Source organism: Podarcis liolepis, assembly GCF_965112155.1.
Source record: "Podarcis liolepis genome assembly, chromosome: 12".
Taxonomy (NCBI): domain Eukaryota; kingdom Metazoa; phylum Chordata; class Lepidosauria; order Squamata; family Lacertidae; genus Podarcis; species Podarcis liolepis.
This window is the reverse complement of record NC_139563.1, coordinates 991,201-1,019,200: the sequence shown is the minus strand read 5'-3', so window position 1 is coordinate 1,019,200 and position 28,000 is coordinate 991,201. Positions and strand designations below refer to the sequence as shown.

The 28,000-nt window shown below is 57.5% G+C and overlaps 2 protein-coding genes across 5 annotated transcripts; both read left to right on the top strand.

The window, feature by feature from the left end:
* Positions 1 to 12: 12 nt before the first annotated feature.
* DRC11L (dynein regulatory complex subunit 11 like) lies at positions 13 to 17,691 on the top strand. Of its 3 annotated transcripts, XM_083466783.1 has the most exons (18): positions 14 to 98; positions 1,201 to 1,528; positions 2,357 to 2,485; positions 2,802 to 2,990; positions 3,632 to 3,703; positions 4,449 to 4,654; positions 5,966 to 6,050; positions 6,204 to 6,335; positions 6,491 to 6,566; positions 7,267 to 7,373; positions 7,494 to 7,592; positions 7,760 to 7,889; positions 9,960 to 10,067; positions 10,189 to 10,388; positions 12,950 to 13,036; positions 13,211 to 13,388; positions 14,114 to 14,352; positions 15,721 to 17,691. In XM_083466783.1, the coding sequence occupies exons 1-18, from the start codon at positions 88 to 90 to the stop codon at positions 15,826 to 15,828; spliced, it is 2,484 nt and encodes an 827-aa protein (XP_083322909.1). In that variant the 5' UTR covers positions 14 to 87; the 3' UTR covers positions 15,829 to 17,691. The 3 variants fall into 3 exon arrangements, with proteins under 3 accessions (XP_083322910.1, XP_083322911.1, XP_083322909.1); XM_083466784.1 differs by lacking the exon at positions 9,960 to 10,067 and having other exon boundaries at positions 13 to 98; positions 15,721 to 16,539; XM_083466785.1 differs by lacking the exon at positions 14,114 to 14,352 and having other exon boundaries at positions 13 to 98; positions 15,721 to 16,539.
* A 1,223-nt stretch (positions 17,692 to 18,914) lies between these two features.
* Positions 18,915 to 26,939, top strand: ASB10 (ankyrin repeat and SOCS box containing 10). Of its 2 annotated transcripts, none has more exons than XM_083468931.1 (5): positions 18,915 to 19,337; positions 21,514 to 21,781; positions 23,276 to 23,780; positions 25,623 to 25,736; positions 26,008 to 26,939. In XM_083468931.1, the coding sequence occupies exons 1-5, from the start codon at positions 19,028 to 19,030 to the stop codon at positions 26,191 to 26,193; spliced, it is 1,383 nt and encodes a 460-aa protein (XP_083325057.1). In that variant the 5' UTR covers positions 18,915 to 19,027; the 3' UTR covers positions 26,194 to 26,939. The 2 variants fall into 2 exon arrangements, with proteins under 2 accessions (XP_083325057.1, XP_083325056.1); XM_083468930.1 differs by lacking the exon at positions 18,915 to 19,337 and adding an exon at positions 20,982 to 21,289.
* The last annotated feature ends 1,061 nt before the right edge of the window (positions 26,940 to 28,000 follow it).

Genomic DNA, 28,000 nt, shown 5'->3' with positions numbered 1-28,000 from the left:
ATGGGAACTGGCCCGGACAATCGGGGGTGGGGCCTCCCCGCCTTTCGCCTGCGAGGAACTCGGCGCCCGGGAGGCAGAGGGGGCAGCATGGCGAGCAGGTGCGGGCTTCTCGGGGGTAACTTGCAAGAGCCGCGCTCGCTGAGCCCTCCGCTCGGCCGGCTCCGGGCTGCCCCGAGGAAGCCCCTCTGGGCAGGCGGGTATTCGGAGTCGCTCCTGTAGGCGACGGGGCGCGCCCAGAGCTGGCTTGAGCGGCGCTGGCAAATCTGCAAAGGGGGCCGGGAGCACCGGGGCCGGCTACGGAGCAGCGGCTGGGGTGGCTGGAGGAGGGAGGGGGCGCCAGGGGCGCGTGGAAGGAGAGGGGTCTGGTGCTCAGGAGCCCGAACACCCACCCGCCCCGCGCGCCATACAGTTCTGCCTGGTCAGATCTGATTATTCCCGGGTTTTGCCTGTTCGAGAGGGAAGTGGGGCCCTCCATCACTCATGCATCAATGGGGGGGGGGTTAGACTAGATGGCCCTTGGGGTCCCTTCCAGTTCCACCCTTCTGTTCTATGATTCCATGAGCACCTGATCTCGCCATGGACGGCTTTCCTCCTTTGCATTGGCCCAGGGGCGTCGGGGTGCCCCTTCCGTCGAGGGCTGGGCGGGGTGGTTCCAATTCTCTTGGCGCCGGCCAGCCAGCCCAACGCCTTTCTCGACGGCGGCCGCCCCTTCCATGGCTAATTTGCCCCTCACAGGGCCGGATTTATGTTAGATGGGGCCCTAAGCTACTGAAGGTAATGGGGCCCTTTATATGTCCAACTGTCCTTTGTCAACAACAAATTGTCGCTGTTTTTTGTGTTGAATATATGCCATGCAACTGTCCATGCAAAATGCAGGCACGCTATATACAGAAATGAGCAGACAATTGATATTTTAGGGAGCAGGCTAGCAGGCGGGCCCGTTCCTTACATCCTAGGAGCCAACACAACACAAAACACTGTTGCTGGATGTAGGTTTTATTTTATTTGTTTTTTATCTTATATTTTGGAAATGTACATCCAATTTTTCCCCCTTTAATTTTTTGTGAGGCCCTAAACTATGGCTTGCTTAGCTTAAACGTAAACCCGGCACTGGCCCTCCTTGCTGCGCGTTCCCGGCCTTCCCAGAGCCGCCTGGGCTGCGGTGCGGCCTGGGGACGCGGCTCTTCCTCCCTCCCGCAGCACGTTCGGGAAACTGTGGCAGGAGTCCCGGGTGGCCCTGAAGGAGCTTCTGGCGCAGGAGCTGCCGGCGCAGCCGACGAAGCCGGAGCGGAACCGGGCGGTGTTCTTCCACACGGTGGCCACTCTCTACCTGCGCTACATTCAGACGGCGCGGCGCCTCGAAGTCTGCTACGACCAGATGGTGCAGCCGCAGAAGCGCCTGGTGCTGCGGCCTCTGCTGGAGGGCGTCCTGGGCCGCATCCTGGAGCTCAAGCAGGAGCTCGTGGAGCTGGACCTGTCCGAGTACCACTACATGGACCACGTGCTGGAGGAGCTCAAGCTGACGCCGGTCAGTCCCGGGCTGGCAGCGGGGGGGGGGGGACGGAGTGCGCGGGGAGAGATCCTGTGGGGTTCGTCCTTGCCCTCCTTCCAGGGGCCCCATAAGAAAGACCCCTGCTCTGCTCTCCTAGACTAGGCCTGAAAGGAAGAGCCTCGAAGGAGCCCCCCCGGGGGGGCTGGGCGAATCTCAGGCTGCCTTTCGCGACAAATAGGCGAGGTTCTGGTCCTCGTGGTTTAGGCCGGGAAGGGCTGGAAGAGCGGGAGAAGGGGGTCTGGGCGGGGCTGCTGGCCAAAGGAGGGGGTTTCTCAAGAAGGGGGGGCGGGAAAAAGGGGTTCCTCGAGCGCAGTGGCATCCAGGGAGACTCTTTGCGCAGGCTGGCTAAGGGGAGCGGGTCGCCTCCGCTCGGGACCCTTCCTGCCGTCCGTGGTGCCACCGGTGGCAACAGGGGGAAGGGACCGCTCCGTGCAGCCCACCCCGACGGCGGGACGCTCTCTCCGCGTGGCGCTGACCTTGATGCCATTTCTGTGCCAGGAAAAGCCTTGTTTCTCGAGGCCGTTTAAATCTTCCGTAAGCTGCTTTTAAAGTGATTAAAGCCTGCTTTAATTCGGCTTTTACGCTGCTCGTTTATATGTATCCCGGCGTTTCGTGGCCTTCTTTCGGGGCTCTGTTGCCATTTTAACCCTTTGGGTAGAAATCAAGTAACCGAAAGCGCAGGCCGCGTTTGCACAACGTGGGTCGCGTTTGGACGAGCCACCTCCAGGGTCCAGCCAGCCTGGGACTCCGCGGAAGAGGGGCGCCACCAACCCCCTCCCGCCCCCATCTCCCCCCTCTTTGCAGGCGGACATGGAGGTCCCCATTCCCAAGTACTTTCTCCACGAGCGCGCCAAGATCCTCCAGGACCGCCAGGACCTGTTGACCGGGCTCATGAGTCAAATGGGGCCCACCAAGAGTCAACAGGGGTCCGCCGTGAGTGCCCCCTCCCTGGGAAGGGGCCTCTGATCGGGCAAAGGGCTCCTCCTGGCGCTGCCGGTGCCAGGCTGGGCTCGGACCCGAGGAGGAGGGGAGGGCGGGTCTGCAGGCTTTTCCTGGGGGCGCCGGGCGCAGGGCCCAGACCTCGAGAGCTTTCTGCACTCGCTCACGCCCTGCCCGGCCGGGATCCTTGCCCTCCGGTTCCTGGAGGAGCCCGGCGTGGCGGCCAGCGGCGTCCGACGGCGCCCTGCGCTGGGGCTTCCCGTGGCGGGCGCTGGCGCCCCGTCTGAAAAGGGCTGCCCCCTTCCCCCAGCCTCCGCGGCCCGGCATGCCGCGGGAGGAGGCGGTGCGGCTGATCCAGATGGCTGAGCGGATGCGCCAAGGCCGCCTGCGCGCGCGCTTCATGTGGGAGATCCGGAGGGACGAGGAGCGCGAGAGGAAGGTGCGCGAGAGCGGCTTCTATGAGCCCAACCGAGACGTGGCCGCCATCACCATCCAGAAGGTGAGGGGGGGCACTGCCACCAGGGAGGAGCGGGGGGGGGGGGCTGTTCCCCAAGGACTGTTCCCCTAGGACCACAAGGCGAGGAACGCCGTTCTGGTTGGAGGCTAGGACGGATCCTGGAGAGAGGCGGGGTGGTGTTTCGAGGCGAGGGGGCGCAGACTTCCCTCTTCCCCAGCGCAAAGAGACAGACTCGCCTCCCCTGCCTTACTCCGCCGCTCTCCAGCTGCGACTCAAGGCGCCGGCGCCGTCGGGGGGTGTGGTGGTTGACACCAGCTTAATCAGAAGGCCGAAGTCATGAATGCAGCCGAGGGACGCGCGTTGGTCCCCCAAACCCACCTCGTCCCAAAGCTTTGCCTTCCGCTTTCCGCCCACCAACATGTTGTAGAAAGGCGCCTTGAGGGCCTTTTTTTTTGGCGCGATGCTGCGCTGAACTATGGCGAGGCGGGTGTCCTCTTGGGGGAGTCGAGTGTCAAACTGTGGGGCGCCTCATTGAACTGAGTTGTTCTTCGAAGTGGGCTTTCATAGGCTCGTGTTTGCCCCCCACCTCACGCCCCACGAGCCTGGGCGGATGAGCTCCTTGGTCAGTGCGGAGCGCAGTCCGGGTGGGTCCCGATTCACGTCCCCACGTCCTCTTCCTCCAGATCTGGAAAGGGTGCGTGCAGCGACGACTCATTAAACTATCCCGGCAGATGGAGATGGTCTTCCTTGGCATGGTGAGCGCGCGCCCCGCCTCCGGGGCCGGACTCTTGCCCTTGGCGCTACGGCCCGCCCGCCCCTTTCTCCAAGCAACGCTGTCCGGCCGGCCGGCCGGCTTGGAGGGCGCGGCCCCGACGGGGCGGGACGAGGGGTCGCCACTGGGACCGCCTTCCCTTCCGGCCGGGGCCAGCTCGGCTCCTGCTCCGGGAGCGGCTTAGCCGAAGCACCGCAGGAGGGTTTCGAGGGCCGCCTCGGGGATGGCGCGGGCCTGGCGCAGGAGGGGAGGGACGGAGGGAGGGCGCGCGGCCTTGCTACCCCGCGCTTCTCGCCCTGGCGCGGCCCGGGCAGCCCAAGGCGCGTCCGTCTCCTGCGCCAAGCGGGGGTCTCTCCGTGTCCCCCCCGTCCCGTTTCCGCCGGGGCTCTTCCCGCCTCCTCCCCCCCATTAGCGAATGTTTAGTTCAGCGTTTTAAATAATTGTGTCCTCGGAATGATATTTAAAATCCATTTGGGGGGCAATGAGGCGGGAAAGTGCCTGGGCGCCGCGGCCGCTGCCGGGCAAGGAGGCGCCGCGCGCGCATATTACAAACTCATTACGGGGTAATTTACACGGCCGCGCTCGGCGCCCGCCTCCCATCTCGCCTAATGGCCTCGCCTGTGCCGTCGTAGCTCTCCCTCCCTCCGGCTCGGCGTGGGGCTGGGGGGGGGGGAGAGGGAGAGGGAAGGTCGCCCCCCCCCCAGCTGCTCACTGCCCACCCCGCGCAGGAGCTGGAGCCGGAGCTGGCGGGCCCCACGCCGGCCATGATCCGGGCGCAGCTGGGCGAGGAGCTGCGCCGCATGCGCCAGGCGGACTACGAGGCCGAGTACCAAGTGGCGCTCGACAACATCCGCGACACCATCTACGAAGTGGAGGGGCCCAGCATGTGCGAGGCGCTCAAGGACCAGCTGCGCCAGTGGTTCATCGAGTGCCGGTGAGCAGCCGAGAGAGGGCAGGGCGGCCCAGGAGAGCCTCCAGGGGCCCCGGGAAACAGCGGGAGGCGCCTCGGGTCCAAGGCTGCAACGAGCCTGTTAGTGCCAGTAGGAACAGTGGAAACCTGCAAGCGAAACATGAGCCGGAGAGGCAGTCTCTAGCCATTTCTAGCTCTCTAATCTAATCCTTTTTTAAAGCCATCCATCATCATCATCATCATCATCATCCCTTCTGACTGGATTGTTCCAGCCACTCTGGGCAGCTTCCAACTGTTAAGGGAGAAATCTGAGGGCTCCCTTGGACAAAAACCAAGGACCCCAGCCAGGAATACCAGAGCAAAACAGCAGCCAGTCGGCTTGGTCTTTATTGGAGACTGTCGCGACAGGACTCCCACCTGCCACCAGGTGGAACAAGATGGAAGCCCTGAACAAAAGAGAACCCAAACTTTTATTAGCTGCTCATCCCCATGGTAGACCCCCCCCCCAAACTACATCACTAATACATCACAGTTACATCATGAAAGGGGAGGTCTGGTGGCAGGAATCTGAGCATCCTGGACCCTGCCCCCTGGTTCCCCCTGCCCTCCACCAAACACCCACCAAGTGTAAGAAAAGAGACATTTACATTTCCCTGTTTCCCAGCCAAGTTCATCCCACCCTTTTGTCTTCATCTGGCTTTGTTATTTCTGGAATGGCTACCTGTCTGGCCCTCAGGTATCAGGATGCCAGGGATTATCCCTAAGGCAGAAGGGCTGCTGAAGAGCTGAGCTCACAGGTCTATAGGAATTTCTGAAGTTTTCCCAGTGAGCCAGTACATAGATACATTTATCAGAGAATTCTTACATTTGGTATCGTGCAGCAGAGGCCCTTTGAATAGATAGGAAGAAACTGTGATGAAGTGTTTTGTGGGGACAAATCACAAAAGTGATTGTGCTGGTTTTGGTAGTGGGCTGCATGTGTATGATATCTGTTGGAGGGGCAACCCCCCCCCCAACCTATACATAAATTCCTGCAACAGAACATACATAAAAACAATAAAACCATAAACCTTAAAAAGCTTCCCTGTGCAGTGCTGCCTTCAGATGTCTTCTAAAAGTCATCTCCTTGCCAGTGGATGGGAGGGCGTTCCACAGGGTGGGGGCCACTACGGAGAAGGCCCTTTGCTGGCCATAGGTGCTGGTAGTTCCATAAGGGCTATCTCTTACCTGTCCTAAATCTCCCCAGTGGTAGCCCCCCTCCCGCAAGGGACGAGCTGGTTGGCTCCTCTCAGCAGATCATTGATGCTCACCCCCCCCCCATTCTGCCTCCCACAGTGACCTGGTCGGCTCCTTCCCCGACTACCCTGATGAGCAGATGGGGGGCTGCACTGTCCTCTTTGCTCAGAAGACCCCTGAAGAGGTAATGGATGGAAGGGCTGAAGAGGGGAGGGGGCTTGCAGTGCCCCTCTGCCTTAAGGAGGAGCCTCCTGGAGGCTGCCACCCCCCCCCAAGATACCCTCACTCCCCCCCCCAAGTCCATTCCTCTTGGAGTCACACGGATTCCCCCCCGCAGGTGCAGAATGAGCTGGAACTGGCCGAACTGAAGGCAGAAAGCAAGAAGAAGGAGAAGAAGAAGGAGGAGAAAGACAAAGGGGAGAAGGAGAAAGGGAAGGAGAAGGAAAAAGGGAAGGAGAAAAAGAAAGCGGTGAGGAGTGGGGGGGGTCCCTGCCCTGGCTGAACTCTTGGAGTCCACCTGCAACTTGGGAGGCCGCAGGGCAGAGTCCCCAGCCCACCTGTGCTGGGCTGGGGGGACGACACCTGAGGGGTCTGCTAACGTGCTGGGTTTGAGGTTCTCCTCAGGAGGAAGACGAAGGCCTGCTGCTCCACCCCTCCAAGTTCCTGCCAACCATCAACCAGGGCTACCTGCGCTACACAGGTGAGGCAGGGCAGAGGGGAGCCCAGTGTGGGAGGGAAGGGGTTGCAGGCAGGGGGCTCTTGGGCCACTTCGACAGGCAAAGCTGCCAGCAGTGGGTCAATGTAGGGTCCATTGCATTGGGGGGGGGGAGAGAAGGAGCCCACACAGTGCCAGATTAAACCTTGTGGAGGCCCCTAGGCAGTCAACATCTCAGGGCCCCCCTTGCAAATTATCTCCAAATGCGTGCTTGATTTTACCAACCAAGAATTGGATTATACAAAACAAACAGCATCTGTTTTGATCCTTTGTCTCGGGGCCCCTAAAAGGCGGGGGCCCACAGGCTGGTGCCCACTCTGCCTATTTGCAATCTGGCTCTGAGCCCACGCCATGAGGACAAGCGGGCATCGTGGACACTCTAGGAGCGCCACACCCAGCCCAGGGTGGCAGAGCACCCCACTCCAGACATGGCTAGGTGCTGGGCCAATCACAAGATCCCTGCATTGTTGGGGGTTGGACTAGATGACTCTTAGGGGCCCCTTCCAAATATGCAGTCCCATCACTGAGCCCCAGACATCCCTCCACGGTGCCTTCTGGCCCAGACCTCCTGTCCTCAAGTGGGCACTGACCGCAGCCATCATGGCAAGCTGGGCAGGGCTGCTGGGCACGGTGAAGGTGGCGGTGGGCAGCACAGGGACATCAGCACTGCCTGCCCCCCCCCAAGGCTGCTGGAGTGACCAGGATGAGGCCATCAACTTTGAGCAGCGCTACCAGGAGAACCTGATCAAGGTGGATAAGCGGAAGGAGGTGGAGGAGGAGATTCGGCTGCAGGTGGGTGCCCAGGTGGAGGGGCTGGCCCTTGTCCTCAAAATTCCAGGGGCCACAGAAGCTGGGCCCCTGCAGCCCTTTCCTGAGGCCCCTTCCCTCCCCTCCTCTCCCTTCCCCTGTCAGGTGGATGAGCTGATGCGACAGGAGCTTCAGCAGCTCAAGCTGGCCATCGACCAGGAAGTAGCGAGGCCTGTCAAGGCCAAGGCCAAGAAGAGTGCCAAGGTCAGTGCATGGGGGGCGGGGAAGCCTTTTATCCAAGGAGCATCCCCTGGGGGGGGGAATGAAGGAGGAGCCTGTCCTTCTGCCCCCCATTCACCTGCCCAGAGCTGCAGAACAACTTTCTGACTTTTCTCTGACCTTTTTTTTTTTTTTTTTTTTTTTTGGAGCAGAAAAAGGGGAAGAAAGGGAAAAAGGAGAAGGACCTGACACCGGACAGGACCCTCGATTCCCTCTATGAGGAGCTTGTGCGAGAGGGCATCATTAAAAAGCCACAGAAGGTGCATCTGGCCGATTACACAGGTAAGTCATCTTGCCTTCCACCCTGTCTTTATTTCTCCACGGAGCTCAAGGGGGCATCCATGGTTCTCCCTCTCTGCCTTTAATCCTCACAACTGTGGGATGTGAAACACAAGAGCAGTCAAGTACAACATTCCTAGAGTGAACATGTTTACACATGGGGAGGGATGTTTGTCCAGCCAGCAGGTAAACTTCCTGTTTCCTTCTGGGCTGGGACAGACTTCCTCTGCATGTGACTAGAGGTGGGTGTGGCCTCACCTGTGCAGGTAACGACAAAAGCACAGGGCAGGGCAGCCATCTCTCTCTCCTTGACTACATGCATTGAAGAAGCAACATCTGCTTAGCCAAAGATGCTCTCTTGGCCTCCAGCCAAGGACAAAGGGACTGTCTCCTTATGAGATAGTTTCCAGGTACAGTGGTACCTTGGGTTACATACGCTTCAGGTTACAGACTCCGCTAACCCAGAAATAGTACCTCAGATTAATAACTTTGCTTCTGGATGAGAACAGAAATCATGCTCCAGCGGCGCGGCAACAGCGGGAGGCCCCATTAGCTAAAGTGGTGCTTCAGGTTAAGAACAGTTTCAGGTTAAGAACGGACATCTGGAACGAATTAGGTACTTAACCCGAGGTACCACTGTATATGTTACTTTTCTAAGCTAAGTCTGCCTTCTGGGATCTGATTGTGAACAGAATGTGAGTGAGTAAACTCTTTTTATACTTTTATAGAAGACTGTGTCGTGTCTTATCTTTTATGAGGGAATAAGGGGGAAATACCAGAACAGTTATTATAGAGGCTTTAGCGAGCCTGAGCAAACGCATCCGCTGCTAAATTGTGAAACTTGTTAACACAAGTTGGAAAGGCTATAATCGAACGATATATCCTCTCCTGCATCCCTGAACATTCCCACAACAACAACCCTGTGAGGTAGGTTAGTTCGAGAAGCAGCAAGCCGCCCAAGGTCTCCCGGGGAGCTTCATGGCCAAGGGGGATTTGAACCCGGGTCTCTCCCAGGTCCCAGTCCCACACTCTAACCCAGGCATAGGCAAACTCGGCCCTCCAGATGTTTTGGGACCACAACTCCCATCATCCCTAGCTAACAGGACCAGTGGTCAGGGATGATGAAAATTGTAGTCTCAAAACATCTGGAGGGCCAAGTTGGCCTATGCCTGCTCTAACCATTACACCATCTCTTGGACATAAGATACAACAGAGCAGCTCCTCCTCCTCCTCCTCTCCTTTGCTCTGCTGCCATTTCTTCAGTTGGTCTCCCTCTGGGGGGATATGAGCAAAATCCCCTTTATTCCACCTCAGCCATGGAATGGTGCCACTGGGCATGTACAGAGAACCATTGCTCACAATCTGCAACCATTGCTCACGATCTGCCATAGAGTGGTAGGGCTGGAAGGAACCTCCTAGGGGGCTGCTGGGTCCAACCACCACCAATGCGAATAGCGGGGCCTGTTTGCCTGACCACAAATGTCCCACCAAACCAGCCTGCCAGAGAAGGGAGGGGACTGACAATGCAGAATGCGGCAGCTGGACTGGGGACTGGGAGCAGCCGCTGAGACGATATAACACCGGTCCTGAAAGACCTACACTGGCTCCCGGGACGTTTCCAAGCACAATTCAAAGTGTTGGTGCTGACCTTGAAAGCCCTAAACGGCCCAGTAGACCTGAAGGAGCGTCTCCACCCCCATCGTTCTACCCGGACGCTGAGGTCCAACTCCGAGGGCCTTCTGGCGGTTCCCTCCCTGCGAGAAGTGAGGTTACAGGGAACCAGACAGAGGGCCTTCTTGGTGGTGGCGCCTGCCCTGTGGAACGCCCTCCCTTCAGATGTCAAGGAAATAAGCAACTATTTGACTTTTATAAGACATCTGAAGGCAGCCCTGTTTAGGGAGGTTTTTAATGACTGTTTTACTATGCTTTAATATATGCTGTAAGCCCCCCAGAGTGGCTGGGACAACCTAGTCAGATGTGTGGGGTACACAGCATATATTGTTGTTGTTGTTGTTGTTGTTGTTAGACCCTGGCTGAGGGCCTCTTCCTCTTGCCTCCCCTTTTCCACACCAGGTGACTTCTGCTACCTGGGCACCTTCCTCCGCCAGCAGGAGATCGAGCCCACCCCCTCCACTTTGGACGTGCGCCAGAACATTGCCCTGTATGCTGTCCTGCGTCTGGGTAGGGCTGCAGCCAGACCCCCATCCCATCATGTGCCCCGGGTGTTGCTTCCAGACCGCTGCCCTGGGTCCTGCCCTCTTTCTCTGGGTGCGGAGACCCCCTTTCTCGCCTCCCCCCGCAGGCTCTCAGGCTGTGCATGAGATGGCCCCCCTGGTGAAGTCCCTCCTCCTGGCCGGTCCAGGGGGGACTGGGAAGAAGATGCTGGTCCACGCCGTGTGCACGGAGACAGGCGCCAACCTTTTTGACCTCTCCCCAAGGAACCTGGTTGGGAAGTACCCAGGCAGGGCCGGCCTGCAGATGATGATCCACCTGGTCTTCAAGGTATGGCCTGGCAGGGAGAGAGAGAGGGGACAAGCTCCAGCAGAGGCGGTTTTAGGGAACGGGGATGGGTCATCAAATTATGGGTTATGGGCACAGGGCGCTGGGGAAATCTGAGAGTCCAAAGTCCTCCGCTGGGTCCTGGCATTGTAGCTGGCGAGGGTCGCTTTAGGGCTGGCTAGAAGGAAGAAGGGGAGCAAGGAAGATTTATTTATTTATCTCATAAAACCTATTCACTGCTTGATAGGTGTTTGTTTTTTCAAAAAACACAACTCATGTGGAAATGTTGTGGATATTAGGAGAGGATATATTGATTAAATATTATCTTTCCTCACTCAATGCTAGTGAGCTAGTAGCAGGGCACATTCCCTTGTACATAGCAGGAAGCGAGTTGATGGAGTCGTTGGAATCATATAAGTTGAGCAATCCAGTCTGGCTTGTCCAGATGGGATTGTTCCTGGTAAATTTCCCCTTTAAGGTAAAGGTAAAGGGACCCCTGACCATTAGGTCCAGTCACGGACGACTCTGGGGTTACGGTGCTCATCTCACTTTATTGGCCGAGGGAGCTGGTGTAGCCAGCATGACTAATTTCCCCTTTAGTTCCCTCTTAAAAACATTACTGTGATACCTTGGGTTACAAACACTTCGGGTTACAGACTCCACTAACTGGGAAGTAGTACCTCGGGTTAAAAAGTTTATCTCAGGATGAGAACAGAAATTGAGCAGCGGCAGCGCAGTGGCAGCGGGAGGCCCCATTAGCTAAAGTGGTACCTCAGGTTCGTGGGAATGTTCAGGGATGCAGGGGAGGATATGTTGTTTGATTATAGCCTTTCCAACTTGTGTAAACAAGTTCCACAATTTAGCAGAGTAACATCTCCCTTTTAAACACACAGCGGATCCGTTTGCTCAGGCTCGCTAAAGCCTCTATAATAACTGTTCTGGTATTTCCCCCTTATTCCCTCATAAAAGATAAGACACGACACAGTCTTCTATAAAAGTATAAAAAGAGTTTACTCACATTCTGTTCACAATCGGATCCCAGAAGGCAGACTTAGTTTCCACGTATATGTTACTTTTCTAAGCTATCTCATAAGAAGACAGTCCCTTTGTCCTCTCTTGGCTGGAAGCATCTTTGGCTAAGCAGATGTTGCTTCTTCAATGCATGTAGTCAAAAAGAGAGAGAGATGGCTGCCCTGCCCTGTGCTTTTGTCCTTACCTGCACAGGTGAGGCCACGCCCACCTCTGGTCACATGCAGAGGAAGTCTGTCCCAGCCCAGAAGGAAACAGGAAGTTTACCTGCTGGCTGGACAAACATTCCTCCCCATGTGTAAACATGTTCACTCTAGGAATGTTGTACTTGACTGCTCTTGTGTTTCACATCCCACAAGGTTAAGAACGATTTCAGGTTAAGAAGGGACCTCCAGGATGAATTAAGTTTGTAACCAGAGGTACCACTGTAATGACACGACAGTCTTCTTTTAAAAGTAACTGTAAAGTTTACTTGCATTCAGGTCACAGTATTGTCCTGAAGGCAGGCTTTAGGTGGTAGTTACAGGTACACGTGTAGAGAAAAGAAGTCTGAGGTGGGCCTGATAATTAATTAAGCCTTGTGGCTTCCATCCTCTGTAAGGAGGAGCTATGTGCTGGTGGCTAAGAGCCAGCAGAAGATGGAAAAAGAGCAGCAAAAGAGGAAGATGATTGGTCCTTTTGTAGGGTCTCCCAGGGTCACGCCCATCTACCTGGTCACATGGGGAGGATGCTCCAGAGCAGGTGTGACAGGAAGTCCTCCTGGCTGGAGCAACATTTCCCTGTGTATATACTCTAGGAAGACGCGGGTGGCGCTGTGGTCTAAACCACTGAGCCTAGGACTTGCTGATCAGAAGGTCGGCGGTTCGAATCCCCGCGACGGGGTGAGCTCCCGTTGCTCGGTCCCTGCTCCTGCCAACCTAGCAGTTCAAAAGCACGTCAAAGTGCAAGTAGATAAATAGGTACCGCTCTGGCGGGAAGGTAAACGGCGTTTCCGTGCGCTGCTCTGGTTCGCCAGAAGCAGCTTAGTCATACTGGCCACATGGCCCGGAAGCTGGACCCCGGCTCCCTCGGCCAATAAAGCGAGATGAGCGCCACAACCCCAGAGTCGGCCACAACTGGACCTAATGGTCAGGGGTCCATTTACCTTTTACACTCTAGGAAACAGGAAATGTTGTGTTTGACTGCTTCAGTGAATGATACCTCCTACACCTCAAAGGGGTTTGCAAAAAAATGAGCCTCAGCCCCTTCACCTGCCCCTCTAGCAAAACACAAATGGTTGGCTTTGGCTGCACCAAAGACCCACACAACCCTCCTCCATCTGGTCAACTTCTAAACGGAGCCTTGGTGGTGGTGGTGCCCCAGGGCTCTGCCGTGGGCTTCCTCTCTGGGGACGGAGCGATGCAGCAGTAGTTTGGGAGCACCTGCACCAACCCCACCCCACGCCCCCAGCCTCACCTTGCAGACCTTCTGGTCCTAAAGGCGGGGTCCCTTTCCAGCACTGCCCACAGCTCTTTTTTGTGCCCCATGTTCTGCAGGTGGCCCGTCTGCTGCAGCCATCCGTCATCTGGGTGGGGGACACAGAGAAGACCTTTTACAAGAAGGTCCCCAAAGAGGAGAAGGAGGTGAGTGAGGCGGGAGGAGAACAGCCTTGACAATAATAGCCTTGATGTCCCATAACCTGGGGAAAAGCAGGTTGAAGCTGGCTGGGGGTCACACCAATCTGCTCCCTTGGTGGAGAGGCTCACTGCCATCTTTCTCCCTGGCCTGGGGCTGATGGGGTGGCTGCTGCCCCACAGCACGACCCCAAGCGGCTGAAGAAGGACCTGCCCAAGGCGTTGAACCTGCTGAAGGCCGAGGACCGTGTCCTCCTGATGGGAACGTCCAACCAGCCCTACCTGGCCGACATCAAGGGCCTCTGCAAGACCTATGAGAGGATCCTCCTCATCCACCGGCCAGACTATGCCTCACGCTACGGTGAGGAGGAGGGGGGCTGGGGCTGGTGTGGGGGCACAGGGGGTGTTTTGGGAAGGATCCAAACACTCAGCCGGTCTCCGGGAGGCAGTAGCTGTGTTAAATTCCGGGAGCAAATCCTGAACTGCTGGGATGTTGTTTCTTCCTGCCTTGACTGACCTTTGGGGTGGAAAATGACCCCCAAGCTTGACCTTTCATGGGGCTTCAGGACCCCACTAAGGAGGACAGAGGGTAGAGGATGCAAGTCATGGGTGGCCGTGGTCTTGTGAACCATGGACCTGTCATTGCACAGCAGCCCCTTCAGGTCAGGGAAGTTCAGGGAAGTTTTCAATGTGTGACTTTTTAATGTATTTTTAATCTTTGTTGGAAGCCGCCTAGAGTGGCTGGGGAGGCCCAGCCAGATGGGTGGGGTACAAATAATAAATTATTATTATTATTTATTATTATTATTATGTGGGTCACCCTTGCTGATTCCAGCATTCTTCTGGTCAGAGCTTCCAGAACAGTTCAGCCAAGCCACCCATAGCCGTTTTCGGTTTATACATTTCGTAAAATATATACACCGCTTGCTTGTTTAAAGAAGCATCAAAGCGGTAGATAGGAGGATACTAGAAAAAAATTGCACGAAACTATCAAGGAGTTCTGCTTGCTGCATCAGTCCAGGCCCCGGGGGCTGAGGCCGCGAGACAGAAGGGGGCCTGACAGACCCCCTTCCCCCCTTTCCCCAGTGACGTGGAAGCGGCTGGTCGAGAAGCATGGCGGGGTCGTCACCAGCACCCTGGACCTCAGTGCGCTGGCGAAGGTGTCGGACGGCTACAGCCAGGGCAGCATGGCCGAGGCAGTGAAGTCCGTGCTGAGCGAGAGGCGCCTCCTGCAGCTCCCCAAAAGGCCGCTGAACGCCGGGGAGCTCCTGCAGATGCTGGCCAGGGCAGACCCCATCTACCCCGCGGAAGAGGCCATGCTCAGGGTGAGTAGCCTGTCCTGCCCCCGCCCCTAGGTGGCCTTGGGCGCCCCCTGCTGGGTGGCTGGCCTCGCCCTGAGGCTCCGGGAGAGAAACCCACCAGCCTCTTCCCTTGTGCTGTGGCCCCCCTTTGGGCTGGGGGTGGCCAGACGAGCCCCCCCCCAGTGGAATGGGGTCTGAGCTCGGAGCTCAGACATGCAGGTGTTCTCACGTTGCTGGCAGAGCGGGAAAAGAGAAGGGAGGACTAGAAAGAGAGGGAGCCCAGGCAGGTAGGAGAATATATAGCTCTGTGCTCCCCCTGTCAGGGCAAAGTGTGTGTGTGTGGGGGGGTGTCTCTCACAGAGGTCTCTCTAGCAAGTTTACAGGGAAACTCTATGAGCTTCAGCTCCTATCTAGCAAAACAAGACTTGTTGCTGTGACTGCGTTTTAAACACAGGAGCCAACTTCTAGGGGCTGAGGGGTCTTCACACACCCCAATGAAATATTTGAGGGGGCCGGGAACCCCCAAAGTTGATGGGCATTGCCATTCAAATGGTGGGCATGCACCATGTCATGTGATTGATTATGTAGGGCAGTGCTTATCTCTCCCCCCCCCCCCACAATATTTTATTCAAGTTGGCAACCCTGATTTTAAGTATCCCACAAGCATTGGGCCTGAAACACAGAAACATGAAATTGAATGAAATATTTATTGCTAAAAGCTATAAGCTGTCACAATTGGTCACAGTGCCTAAAATACAAATAATTAATTTAAAACGGAACAGCAACAGCAGCAAAGCAAACACAGAGAAATGCGAAAATCACACCTGCATAAGTTAAGCTCCCCACGTCTCACACTTGCCCTTATGATACCTGCCTTGGTGCCTAGCGCTCAACTTACTTGCAGCCAAGGCAAATTTTAGAACCTGTGCAGTAAGAAATACATTATTGCCAGCCAGAAAAATAGAGATTTGCTCAAGGGGAGGTTGGTTGGAGAGAGAGCAAAGGATGTAATCAAGTAATTTTTGTCTAGGCGCAGTGGTGTCCAAACGGTTTTTTTAGGATTTTACCCCAGGAAATAAACTGCCACAGTGGCGGGATTAAATTGACCAGCAGGCCGGATTAGACCCCCACAATGGACTTTGGACATGCCTGGTCTAGGGGATGTATATAAAGAGCACCGTAACAAATAGTGTGTAGAGCTGGGCCCAGTCCCCTGCAAGGCAGGAAGAGGCAGCTGGGATCGAACCTGCAGCCTTGGCCTTCGCAGCACCAGCCTCTAACCCACTGAGCTATTGTCCCACCCGCTCTTTCTCTGAGCCCCACCTTCCTCCACCCCCTTGGGCAGGGTCCCTTTTCCTGAAAGTCTCCCGCCTTCTGGGCCTCCTCCTGCAGGATTGGTACAGCAAGACCCCCCTGGGCAAGAAGAAGATGATGGCGGAACAGGAGAAGCTCCGGGCAGCCGATGCGAAAGACAAGAAGAAGAAGAAGAAGAAGAAATAGGAGGGAGGGGAGGGGGAGGGGGAAGCAGATGCTTTGCAGCTGCAGCATAAATGAGTTACGTGCAAAGGCTGGCATGGCGCACGTGTGTGGGGAAGTGGGTGTCTGCGACCCCTAAGTGTGCTCCCGGGAATCGTGGCATTGGAAGGGCCCCCCAAAGCACATCTAGTCCAACCCCTGCAATGCAGGAATCTCAGCTGAAGCATCCATGACAGACGGCCATCCAGCCTCTGCTTAAAAACCTCCCAAGGCAGGACAGTGTGCGCAGGGGTCATGAGAGACACGTATGGGTGCAGGATGAGGCCTGGACAACCTATCGTTGGTAGGGAACTCAGCCCACAGGAGGACTGGCTTGCTTCTGGGCAGGTGGGCTTCATGGTCCAAAGTGGTGAACTGGGCCTACTGACCACCAGGAGTCCTGGAGGCCAAGGGGCGTCAGTTCAGGGAGCTTGAGGGACAGGGGCTGCCCTACACCGGGAGGTCAGGTCTGGTGCATCTCCCTGGCCTTGGACCTCTCCAGAGTTAGGCCTGAAGGACCCCAGGGCTGGAGCTGCTCTTCATCCTAGCTCAGGCCAGACTGATTTGGAAGCTACGTGAAATAGCACTGGGCAGCCCCCTGCCCCCCAGGAGAGTGATCTGGGGCTGACCCTTGAGCCACATCCAGCCCCTGACCTAGTTTGGGGACCTTCCAATTCCATCCATTTGGTGGGGAGTCAGGCAAATCACCCCGAATCTGCCCCACTCAGTTTGCACTCTGGAATCTGGCTGGATCCAGTGCGCAGCCTAAGCATTTAGCCATCTCCTGGGGGCTGGGGAGTCAGCAGTCTTGTTCTCTGAGAAATTGGCTCTGCAGGGGGGAAGTGGCAAAACTGTCTGGGGGTTGAAGGACTGTGTATTGTGATGCCCTTTGGGGTCAAGCAGGGCTCTTAAGCAGCGGGGGGAGGGGGCTGCCTACAGAGAGCAGGTCCTCCTCCTCAAGTAGAACATAGAATCTTGGAATGGTAGAGCTGGAAGGGACCACGAGGGTCATCTAGTCCAGCCCCCTGCACTGCAGGGATCTCTTGCCGAGTGGGGCTTGGACCCACAACCCTGAGATTCAGAGTCTCGTGCCCTACTTGGAGCAAGCCAGAAGGCGAGTGGCTCTTGACTTGACTTGTCGCAGCCACATGCAGAGAGAAGCTATAATTATAGAGTGAGAAAACAACCAAGTTGCTTGTTGCAGTGTGGTGTAGTGGTTAGAGCACTGGACTAGGGCACAGGAGAGAGCAGGGATCAAATCCCCCAGTAAAACACGAAGCTCACTGGCTGACCCTGGGCGAGTCACTCAGCCTAACCCACCTCACAGGGTTGTTGTGGGGATTAAATGAGGAGGGGGAGACCCATGCCTGCCACCTTCAGGTCCCTGGAGGGAAAGGTGGGATAGAAATGTAATAAGCCAATTTGGAGAAGGAAGTTTCTGGGACTAGCCTAACCAGCTGATCTGGTGGCCCTGAGAAATAGAGAGAGAGAGAAAGAGGTTGAAGATAAGGGGTTGTCTGGGGGTCCCTAACTCTCTCTCTCTTAACACGCCTCTTCTGCAAACTGAGTCGCACCCAAACTGCCAACCTCTTACCCCCAGGCTGGAGAAGCAGTTGTGCCACTTTTCAAAAAAGGAGACTGAAATGTTGGGGGAACTTTTGAGGAAAGTGCAGCAGTGCTAGTGGAATGAAAGGGGGGGGGGACTTGGGAGTGTGTTAAAGGGCACCAGCCGAAGCGCCTGCCAAAAAACTTTGCAGAATTGTCCTGCCTGGAGCTCTGGGTGTCCTCTTGCTTCAATCTATTGTGTGCTTGATTGGAAATAAAAGACATGGATGTCCTTAAATAGAACATAGACTCAGTGGTTTCCTTTTGTATCTGAGACCCCCACCCTTGACAGAAGGACATGGCAGGTCCCTAAGAGAATGATGATAGTCATCGTCATCATCATCATCATCATCATTTATACCCTGCCCATCTGGCCAGGCCTCCCCAGTCACTCTGGGCAGCTCCCAACAGAAAATTAGAAGCACAATAAAACACCAAACATTAAAAACTTCCCTAAACAGGGCTGCCTTCAGATGTCTTCTAAAAGTCGGATAGTTGTTTTATTTCCTTGACATCTGGTGGGAGGGCGTTCCACAGGGTGGGTGCCACCACCAAGAAGGCCCTCTACCTGGTTGCCTGTAACCTCACTTCTCGCAGGGAGGGAACCACCAGAAGGCCCTCAGAGCTAGATTTCCGTGTCTGGGCCGAACAATGGGGACGGAGACACTCCTTCAGGTATACTGGGCTGAGGCCATTTAGTGCTTTAAAGCTCAGCACCAACACCACTTTGAATTGTGCTCGGAAACGTACTGGGAGCCAATGTAGTTTTTTCAGGGCTGGTGTTACAGTATATGGTCTCGGTAGCCACTCCCAGTCACCAGTCTAGCTGCCGCATTCTGGATTAGTTGTAGTTTCTGGGTCACCTTCAAAGGTAGCCCCACGTAGAGCGCATTGCAGGCGCATTGGCTGCCTGATTTCATCCCTGTATTTGTTGAATCCTGGCAAGACTTTTGAGGTGAGTAAACCTTATATTTTTATTGTTTACTTAAACTGAATGAGAGCGATTTCTTGGTTAAGAGGGAATCATAAAAAGGGAGAAGGTAATTCAAGTCTGCCCAAGCATGCTTGGAGGTCATAATTGTTCTCAAAGATTATCCTAAAATAAGTTGTGCATGGAAGGAGATTTTCAGCTCCCCAAAGGGCACTTTGGGTGGAAATCTCAGAGGATGACCATTCCCTCACTGTCTGTCTCCAGGATGAGCATCTTCCTCACTTTGGAAAGGGGCCTTATTGTCCAGAATTGGGTCTGCTTTTCGTGAGCTGAGTGAGTGATCTGAAGAAAAAGGCTCTCTCATGTGCAGGGGACTTTTGGGAATGCACTCTGCACATGCTTGCAAACATTCAGAATCTCCCCAGGTCTGCCACAAAACACCTCCCTTGGCTCAAGTGCTGAAATGTATTTTGGGAGCTGATGATAAAAGAAGCCAGCGGCAGCAGGCAGGCGGTGGCTGCCAAGAGGACTATTTATAAGCCCTGAGTCAGGCCTGGGTCCTGCAAGCGCACAGCTCTCCAAGGGCAGAAGACCCCCAGCCAGCAGTCGAAGGCGCTGAAGGAGAGCCGTCTCTCTCAGAGGAAGCTCATGTCAAGGTCCCTCCCCTCCTCGTCTTCCTCCTCCAGGGCCTCCAGGTGGCGTTCCTTGGGGCTGGATGCGGAGCTGAGATGGAGGTGGGAGGGTGCCAAGAGCCAGGTCTCCTGCCAAGGCCCTGGGGCCTCCTGGGGCAGGAGGACCTACAAAGAGCCGCCCTCCGAGTGCAGGGACATGGTGGTCCAGAACGCCCTCTACACGGGGGACCTGGATGGAGTGCAGAGGCACTTCTCAGAGCGCGCCGAGGTCAACCTGGTCATCCACTCCAAGAGCCAAGACCTGCGCTGGACCAGCCAGAAATGGGGTAAGGGAAGCTGTGGAAGGCGGGGAGCAAGCTGGCTTGGAGCATGGAGCTCCATGCAGTGGCGTAGCGTGGGTTGTCAGCACCCGGGGCAAGGCAAGTAATTTGCGCCCCCTAACCCGTGGATTTGCGCCCCATAACCCTAACCCCCAGGTGTTGCGCCCGGTGCGGCCGGCCCCCCTGCACCCCCCACGCTACGCCACTGGCTCCATGTGCCCTGGGGGGGTCCCTTTTCTATGGTTCTATTAGGACGCTCAATTGAGAAGTGTAGGCCGAAGGAGCTAACCATCCTTGTAGAGTTGGAAAGGGACCACTGGGCTCCTTTAGTCCAACCCCATCTTTTGCCCAACAGGAGACTCAAACCCAGGACCAAGGTTAAGAGTTGTGTTCTCCAGCCTGAGCACCCCAATGAGCAAGAGTGATGGGGCTGCAGGGAGAAGGGGCAAGTCTCCCACAGGAAGTGGCCCAGGAAACATGATAGATGGCTGGTTTGCAATCCAGGGGCAAAGGGAGGGGTGGACACTGCAGCCTCCAGACCTCTCCCCTCCCCCCAGGAGAGGAAGGTAATGAGACCCTTTATAAAATACTTTGTTTATCCTTGACACTTTTGAAACTCCCCCACACATAGAGTTTATATATTATTATATTATTATTATTAATAATAATTTATTATTTATACCACCCATCTGGCAGTTTATTCAGTATGACGATGCAATGTAGGGAATAGGGTTTTTTTCCTTTAAAATACGGTGTTTGTCAGTTAAAAATGATTCTTCACAAACAAACCTTTATTTTGGAAACATAACAAGAACGGACCACTCTTTTTTATACTGTCACTTTAAAAACAAACAAGCAAAAAAACCAACCCCTGTCTCTCCCTGCCTACTTTCAAATTGGCAAAACCAAACGGGGATTATGAAAGTTGTGCTTGCAGAAAGGTTGCAACGTTTTTAGAAGGGGGAAGGGGCAGAATGGGTGGGAGACTGGGAGCAAAAGGCCCTTCAAGCTACAGCTTTGCAGCTAGAGATTGTGGTCATCCCTCGTTTTAGGCGGCTTTATAGATCCTAGAGGTGGAGAGTTGGAAGGGACCCTGAGGGTCATCTAGTCCGACCCCCTGCAACGCAGGAATCTCAACTAAAGCATTCTTTAAAAAGGGGCAGAGGACCAGAGGCAGGGGGCCTCTGAAGGAGACCAGTTGCTGCCCCCCCGGGGGGCGTGTCCCGCTTACGGCCTCAGTCGTGGGGAGCTGCTGCCTGGCAGAAGGGCGGAAGGTTTGCTTCCAAGTTAAGGCGCGGAGAGCGCGCCCACCTCCGGCCTGTTCCTCCCGCGGCCGGGCGCGCGCCTCACATGCCGCGGACCCTCCCCGCCAGCTGGGGCTTGCCACCTGCTCCCGCGGCCCTTCCCCCTTTGCAGACAGGTTTCCCGTGCCTTCCTTGTCAAAACACCCCTGCCAGGTTGGCCACCACCACCGGCCCAGGTTGATCGTGCCAGGGCCCACAGGGCTGGTCTGGTGGGACCGAGCGGGGGCGTTGCGCAGCCCGTCTCGCTGAGCACGTGGAGATCACCTGCCTTCTCCCCTCGCCCCGCTCCCAGTTTCTGGCGCGGCGCTTCCCCTTTGCACCGGCGCTGCTGCTGAGTCACAAGGGAGCCCCAGAATAGCTCGGGCTGCGACTTGACACCCGGGCACGCAGCCCTCCGTCGCGGGCAGCCCAGCTGCAGCCTCTGTCCCGCCGGAGAAGCCCCGAGGGTCCCGTCCGCCGGGGCCATGGAGCCCATCTCCACGCGCAAGGCCGAGGGCCCGGCGCAGGCCTTCTGGCAGGCGCTCTTGGCGGGCGACGGGTGCGCCATCCTCTGCCTCCTGGGCGACCCCGAAAGCGGAGTGGGGCCCAACTCCGTCTTCGACACCAGCGACCAGGACGAGTGGAAGAACTACCGATTCAACTCCCGCTGGTTGAGTGCGCCCAGAGATCAACGGGGGTGGGGGAGAGGCGGGGGTAGGAAAAGCGCCTTGCTGCCCCCAAGGAAAACCTGCCGCAGAGCTTGGGGATCGCTCCTGCGCCCTTCTCGCGCTTGCAGGCTTCCATTGGAGCCTGCTTTCCGTGCGCCTGAGCACGTGCAAAGCGCCCTTGTGTCCGCCGCACGGCCCTTCCTGACCCCGCGTCTCTCCTCCCTTCCACAGGGCTCTGGTCGCTGACCTACGAGCAGGAGCTGACCACCCCGCTGCACATCACGGCCAGCCGCGGCTACCTGGAGTGCCTGCGCCACTTGCTACTCCGCGGGGCGGACGTGGACCTGGCGCCGGGCGGCCGGACTGCGCTGCACGAGGCGTGCGCGGCGGCCACGACGGACTGCGTGCGGCTCCTGCTCTCCTTCGGTGCTGACCCCCTGGCCGTCTCGGAAGGAGGGCTCCAGCCGCTTCACCTGTGCCGGAGCCCCGCCTCCCTCGAGTGAGTGGCACAGCCCCGACGGGGCGTCTCCTGGGGCGCGCGGCCTGGAAGAGGCGCCCCTCGCTTGGCCCTGGGCTTCGGGCAGGGGAGAAGGGCCGCGTGGGGTGGGGAACACAGCCGTCCTCTCCGGGCTTCCCAGAGAAAGGTCAGTCCTGGGGTCCTGGAAGCAAAACAATCGGCAGAGGGCGCCCCCTGGGCCCAAACGGGGGAAATGCCCGTAGCTGCCGCCCGACCCCAATTTTTCTCCCTGAGCTGCAGGGTGCCCGAATACAGGAAACGGAGAATCCCACAAGCGCCTCTCCCTGTCTGGGAAAAAAAAGCCACAGTAATAATGATTAATTAACAATTCGCTGCCCTTTCAAGAAAACGGGCACCAGAATGATCGAGGGAACGAGCGACTCCCCTCTGGGGGAAAGTGGCCGCATTTGGGGCATTTTACTTTAGAGAAAGTGCAAGTAAGAGGGGACAAGATAGCGGTTTATAAAATTATGCGTAGCATGGGGAAAGCGCGTAAAGTTTTTGTCCCCATCTCATAACACGAACTCAGGGGCATCCAGCGAAGCCACATGTTGGACGGTTCAGAAGAGCCTAAAGAAAGTCATTCGTCCGGCGGCAGCGCGTAGTTAGCCTACGGAACTCCCTCCCCCAGGAGGCAGGGATTGCCACCAACTTGGATGGCTTCAAAAGAAGAGTAGACAAATTATTGGAGGAGAAGCTGGAAGCTAGGAGAGAGAGAGGGAGGGAGAGAGAGAGAGAGAGAGAGAGAGAGAGAGAGAGAGAGAGAGAGAGAAACTGACCACAGATTACCTGTTGGAGGCGCACACTTTACCCAGGATAAAATCAAACAGACTAATGGGGAGGCGGAGAAAACTCCATTTATTGCAGGAAATACACACTTGATACTGGGACTAAAGAGGATTCAGAGTGGCGCTTGTCTCTGCGATGGAGAGACATCCGAATTGAGGTGTCTCCTCCCGGCAGAAGCCGGAAGGAAGGTCCCACGCAAGAACGCGAGAACCGCCTGGCTCTGGATCAGGCCAGTGGCCCATCTCGCTGTGCCCAAGCAGATGCCTCTGTTGGGAAGCACCCGAGCAGGATCCGAACACAACTCTCCATCCCGCCGGGTTGTTTCCTTCCAGCAACTTGCATTCAGAGTCAGGCCAGGAAGGAAACTCGAGGAAGGGAAGAAGGGCCTGTTGCCGGCTCCTCTTTCTCACGCCTTCAGGCCAAGCTAAGCAGCATGCCAAACTTTGAGGCCTCTTGCTTCATGTGAGCCGCCCTGAACTTTCCTAAGAGCAAAACAAGCCCCTAGTCTAGGGCAAGTTTGAAAACCCACAACCCCTTTGGGGCACCCAAGAGCCAGGCTTGGCCAGGAGAGCTCAGAGGCTGCCCGAGTAGACCCTGGGGGAGCAGAGCCCGGAGACAGGCCTGGGGACGGCGGGGGGGGGGGACCCAGGAAGGCGCCGGGCGACCCCTCTGCTTCTCCCCGCGCAGGTGCGCTCGGCTGCTGCTGTGCCACGGCGCGCGGGTGAACTGCGTCTCGGAGGAGGAGGAGGACACGCCGCTGCACCTGGCCGCGCGGCTGGGCCTGGCGGGCCACGTGCGCCTCTTCCTGAGCTACGGCGCCAGCCTGGAGGCGCGCAACGCCGAGGGGCAGACCCCGCTGAACGCCGCCTGCGCCCAGGCGCACCCTCCGGAGGGGCTGGGCGACTGCTACGAGGTGTGCCGGCAGCTGGTGGAGGCGGGCGCCAGCGTGGACGCCCCCGACGCGGACCGGCAGCGGCCGCTGCACCAGGCCTGCAAGGCCGCCAACCCCCGCGTGGTGGCGCTGCTCCTCGCCCGCGGCGCCAACGTCAACATCATGAGCTACAGCGGCAACACGGCGCTGCACAACATCCTCCAGGTGGCCGCCTACAAGCTGGAGCACCGGCCCGAGCTGGTGGTGCGAGACCTGCTCAACCACGGCGCCGTCCGCGTCTGGCCCGGAGCCCTCCTCAAGGTGCGCGCGGGGCGCCTCAGGTCCTGGGGGTCCTGGGACGAGGGGGCGGGGAGGGGCTGGCTGGCTGGCTGGCAGCCCCACAGGTCCACGGCTCCTCTGTCTGCTGTGGGGGCGGCAGAGGCGAGGAAGGCGCCGGGACTGTCCAGGGCACTGCATGCGCCTCACCTGACCTCACCTGCCTGGTTTGGCACCTGAGCGGTGGCCTTGGAAGGGGCTGAAGTCTTGCTGGAGTCCCACCATAGGAACCAATCCCTAGGGGCTGCCCCCTCCAAGTTGGTGGGCATTGCCATTGAAATGGTGTGCGTACATCGCTTCATATGATCGATTATGCAGGGCGGGGCTTACCTGCCCAATCATCCCCCCAAGGTGGCACCCCAGAACCCCGCAAACGGGTTTAAGAACGTGAGAGCTTGCTGTATCGGGCCAGTCCAACGTGCTGTTCTCACTGAGGCTGAAAGAGTCGCCCGGGCAAAGGCCCCACGGAGCCGCTTGCAGAAAACAGCGCCCAATGCTGTCTCAGGTTGCAAGCAAAACAGTCCTTGCAAGACCTTTCAGAGGCCGGCAGAAATTGCAGCCGCCAGCCGTTATAATTACGGCGCTTCCGTCGCTTTGAGACCAGCAGCTGAGTGAAGCCGGAGCTCCAGAGCGCCTAAGAGCACCTGCGGGACGGCCTGCCACTGGGTCCCCCTCCCGGGTAGTGCTTGTGAGCCCCGAAGGACCCCGCCCTCCGCCTGCTCCTGGGAGCTGCAGGGGTGATTCTGCCAGAGCTGCAAGCGCACCCTACAGGCGGCAGGAAATGCCCAGTGCCCTCTGCTGGGGGGGGGGGCGAAAGGGGTGTTGTGGGGAGGGAACGGGCCTCTCTTCTCCCCTCTCCGGGCAGAGCCCCCGGCAGCCCCTGCACCTGATCTCGGCCACCTCCCCGCGCAACGGGTTAACCATCTGTCTTAATTCCCAGGCTTGGCAGATTGCTCTCCCCTTTGGGAAAATGCAGGAAAATCAACAATTAACACTAATTAATCTCCTATTAACACCAGATAATGAGGATGGAGCTGCTCCGTGCAGCCGGCTCAGGCGCTGCTTCAGTCCAGTCCCAGAGAGAGGGAAGCCCCGGCTAAGGGGCGCCTCTCAGCCGCCTGAACCCCAGGGAGGTGCCGGGCCATGAGACCCCCGACGTGGGATTTGGCCTAGGGACTAGCGCAGCAGCGAGGGGTGGATCTGGGGCGGAAGCACAACGCCCGCTAGCCCAGGGGCCCCCCAAAGGACCGCCCAGACAGCAGCAGAGGGGCCCCGGGACAGCAAATAGAAGGAGCTGCGTGTTATCTGACGCTTCAGTAATGCAGAAGCCCATGGAAAACATAATTTACAGGGCGGGGGCGGGGAAAGCTAAATGCGCGTTGCCTGCATTGCTACTGAAGTAATGGACATGGGCGCCTAAAGGTCGTTACGCCCGGGGTTTCAGCTCACCTAATGGGCCATTCCCGTCGAGGCCCTGCTGCGACCAGAAGACAGAGCAGGGCCCGGCAGCGACTGGGCTGAGAAATCGAGGAAGCCGTCCGTTGCTCCATCTAGCACAGCATCACCTACACTGGCTGGCAGCGACTCTATCGGGAGCATCTTCTGACTTCAGAAGGCTACCTGGCTGCCGGGGGGGCGGCGGCTCCCAGTCAGGGGCCTCTAGATGGGATGGGTCCCGCTGCTCTCCTAGGTTTACCGAGTCTAGAAGAGCAAAAGTGCGCAGCGCAAAGGAGCGACTGGCTCGCGCGCCTCGGCGGGGCCTCCTTGGGCTGTCAGGCTCTGGCGCGGGCCTCTGACTGCTGCCTCCCTTCGTCCCTCCCGTCGCAGGTCTTGCGCCACTGCTGCGCCTCCCCGCGCACTGTCGAGGCCCTCATCAACTGTTACCCGCGCGTGCCCGTCACGGAGGATTGGGCCGAGGCTGTGCCCGCCGAGCTGGTGCAGGTAAGTGCGCGGGATCCTGTGGTGGGGCGCAACAGCAAGAGTGGGTCGACGGGCCCGTGCTCCTCAAACACAGCGAGATTCCTCCAAGCGGCTGCGCTCTTGCTAACCACCCTACGAAGGGCCCTGATGCTCCCGCAGGCTTTCCTTGCCCAGCCCTTGATGGACGGTGGCAAGTGCGCAAAGGAGGACCCTGGGGGGGAGCCCCCTCCCCTGCGCGGCTCAGCCCAGCGCCCCCCCTTTTCTGACCGCCTCTCCGCTTCTCTCTTGGCAGCAACACCCGCGCCTCTTCCAGTCGCTCTTCGCCCTGGGCCGGGGTCCGCGCGCCCTGCAGCACTTGGCGCGCTGCGCAATCCGGAACCACCTGGAGGACCGCCTGATCCGCGCCCTGCCGGAGCTGCCCCTGCCGCCGGCCTTGCGCGACTTCGTGCTGCTCCGCTTCGAGGACGTCCTGTACTAGGCGGGGAGAGGGGCAGGCTGGCTCACTCCCGGAAGTCAGGAGGCGGGGTGGGGTGGGGCTGGAGTCCGCTCCCCCAGTGCAAAGGCTCCTTGCGGGTCCGTCCCGTCGAAGCGGGAAGCCCAGGCGACCGAGGCAACCGCCTGCAGCTGCTCCAGGCCACCGGCAGAGGGCGCTGGAGGCAGCGCAATGCCCAAGCTAAACTGCCGGGAAACTTTTCCAGAAGTGCAACTTGCCAGCGCCGTTTTGGGCTCAGGAACCGGGAGGCTTCCTGGGCCGCGGACGGGGGCTTCGCTAAGGAGCGCTGCGTGGCCCCCTCGCGTGTATTAAATTGGCCTAGACCAATACTGCAGCTACCACGTTGATTTGCCCACCAGCCACAGATTCGCGTTCTTGAGATGCTGTTTCCCACGTCTCTCCACTGCTCCGCTTTCAATAATTCTTTCCCCCGTTGTTCCCCCTCTTCCCCAATTGCAGGGTTGCCTCCTTGGACGCGGCAGAAGCGCCACCGGGTACACGGGGGCTTCTGAGCCGCCTCCCGAAAGGCGAGGCTTCCCGGAGGGGGGACGCCAGGGGGCGCAGCTCCAGGACTCTGCTCCCAGCCGGAGCGATGACGTCATTCACAGGAGCGCCAGAATAACTGAAGGGACACCCCCCCCGCGCCCCCCAAAACACCCCGCTTTGAAGGAGGTGGTCGCGAATGAGGGCACTGTTTGCATTTCTAATTAAACGTTAATTGTTGCATTTCAGCTGACTGAAAATCCTTCAATGTGTCTTATAAGTTGAATATAAGCAGTGATTGATCCTGTTCTTCGGGAGGGGGCTGTATCTGTGGCTGAGCATGCATTTTTGGACTGTACTGGGGGCCTGGCTTGGGGGTTGTGGACTATGAGCCTTTATAAACACGCCACAGGTATTGCATCACCAGGTGGATGGTGTCACGCAAGCTGCACCGGCTGCAGTTCCCTCTTCCGCGCACAACTCCTGAGTCCTGATGGTCTCCTCCGTTTGCACCTGCCCGCCTCAGGGAAATGAGTAGAGGGACCCCTGTGGTCTGAAGAGGCGGGTTGCTAAATCGTCTGACCCGGGATGAGGGAGCTTCTCATGCCAGCTGATTTTCTCTTGCCAGTTAACAGCATAAAGTACAGTTAGAGCCGCAATAAAATAACAATTCGCAGCATACAACCCTTCCAGAAAAGAGCAATAAAGCCAGTTTTACAGGATAACTAAAAATACACAAACGGTGTTGCAAAATATTGGGGAACAGAATATTTGAAAAGCCTGAATCTTTCTTTAAAAAAAAAAAAAGTCTTCCGGGCACCGAAATTACCTTAAAGAAGGCGCCGTGTGGAGAGAGCACCCCATGCCCACAACTAGGGTGCGCGCGCACTGCCCCACTCTGCTCGCCCCTTGCCTCCTCCCACGGGGCAAAGGACCGCCCGGCCAGAGCAAGGGGCCACCCAGGCAGAAGATCACAAGGTTTGGGCAGGTCCAGGAGGGAGAAGGCCACCAACCCACTCGGAGCTTTAGAGGTGGAGACCAGACCAGCCCCTTCGCTGAGCCTCGAAAGGAACCGGGAGCCGCGCAGGGGACGCAGCGAGGTCTGTCTGACTGGCGCCGTCCCATTAGCAGCCTCGCGGTCTTGCTTTGGACCAGGGCACCAGGCCCGGCGCTTCCAGAGTGCTGCAATAATCTAAAAGGCGGAGAAGGATCCGTGCCAGAACATGAAGCGACGGTGGCCAAGCCATCTCCGTTCTGTTATGGTAGCAGTTGACTCCCAGCCCCTGAGACCCCTGGGACCTGGAGGGAG

Bases quoted from the DNA above. Each gene is read 5' to 3' on its own strand.
- DRC11L (XM_083466783.1), top strand. The intron at 2,991-3,631 runs GTGAGGGGGGGC...CTCTTCCTCCAG, and splicing joins CCGCCATCACCATCCAGAAG to ATCTGGAAAGGGTGCGTGCA. The intron at 4,655-5,965 runs GTGAGCAGCCGA...TGCCTCCCACAG, and splicing joins CAGTGGTTCATCGAGTGCCG to TGACCTGGTCGGCTCCTTCC.
- ASB10 (XM_083468931.1), top strand. From the start codon at position 19,028: ATGTCAAGGTCCCTCCCCTCCTCGTCTTCCTCCTCCAGGGCCTCCAGG. The intron at 21,782-23,275 runs GTGAGTGGCACA...CTCCCCGCGCAG, and splicing joins CGGAGCCCCGCCTCCCTCGA to GTGCGCTCGGCTGCTGCTGT. The intron at 25,737-26,007 runs GTAAGTGCGCGG...CTCTCTTGGCAG, and splicing joins TGCCCGCCGAGCTGGTGCAG to CAACACCCGCGCCTCTTCCA.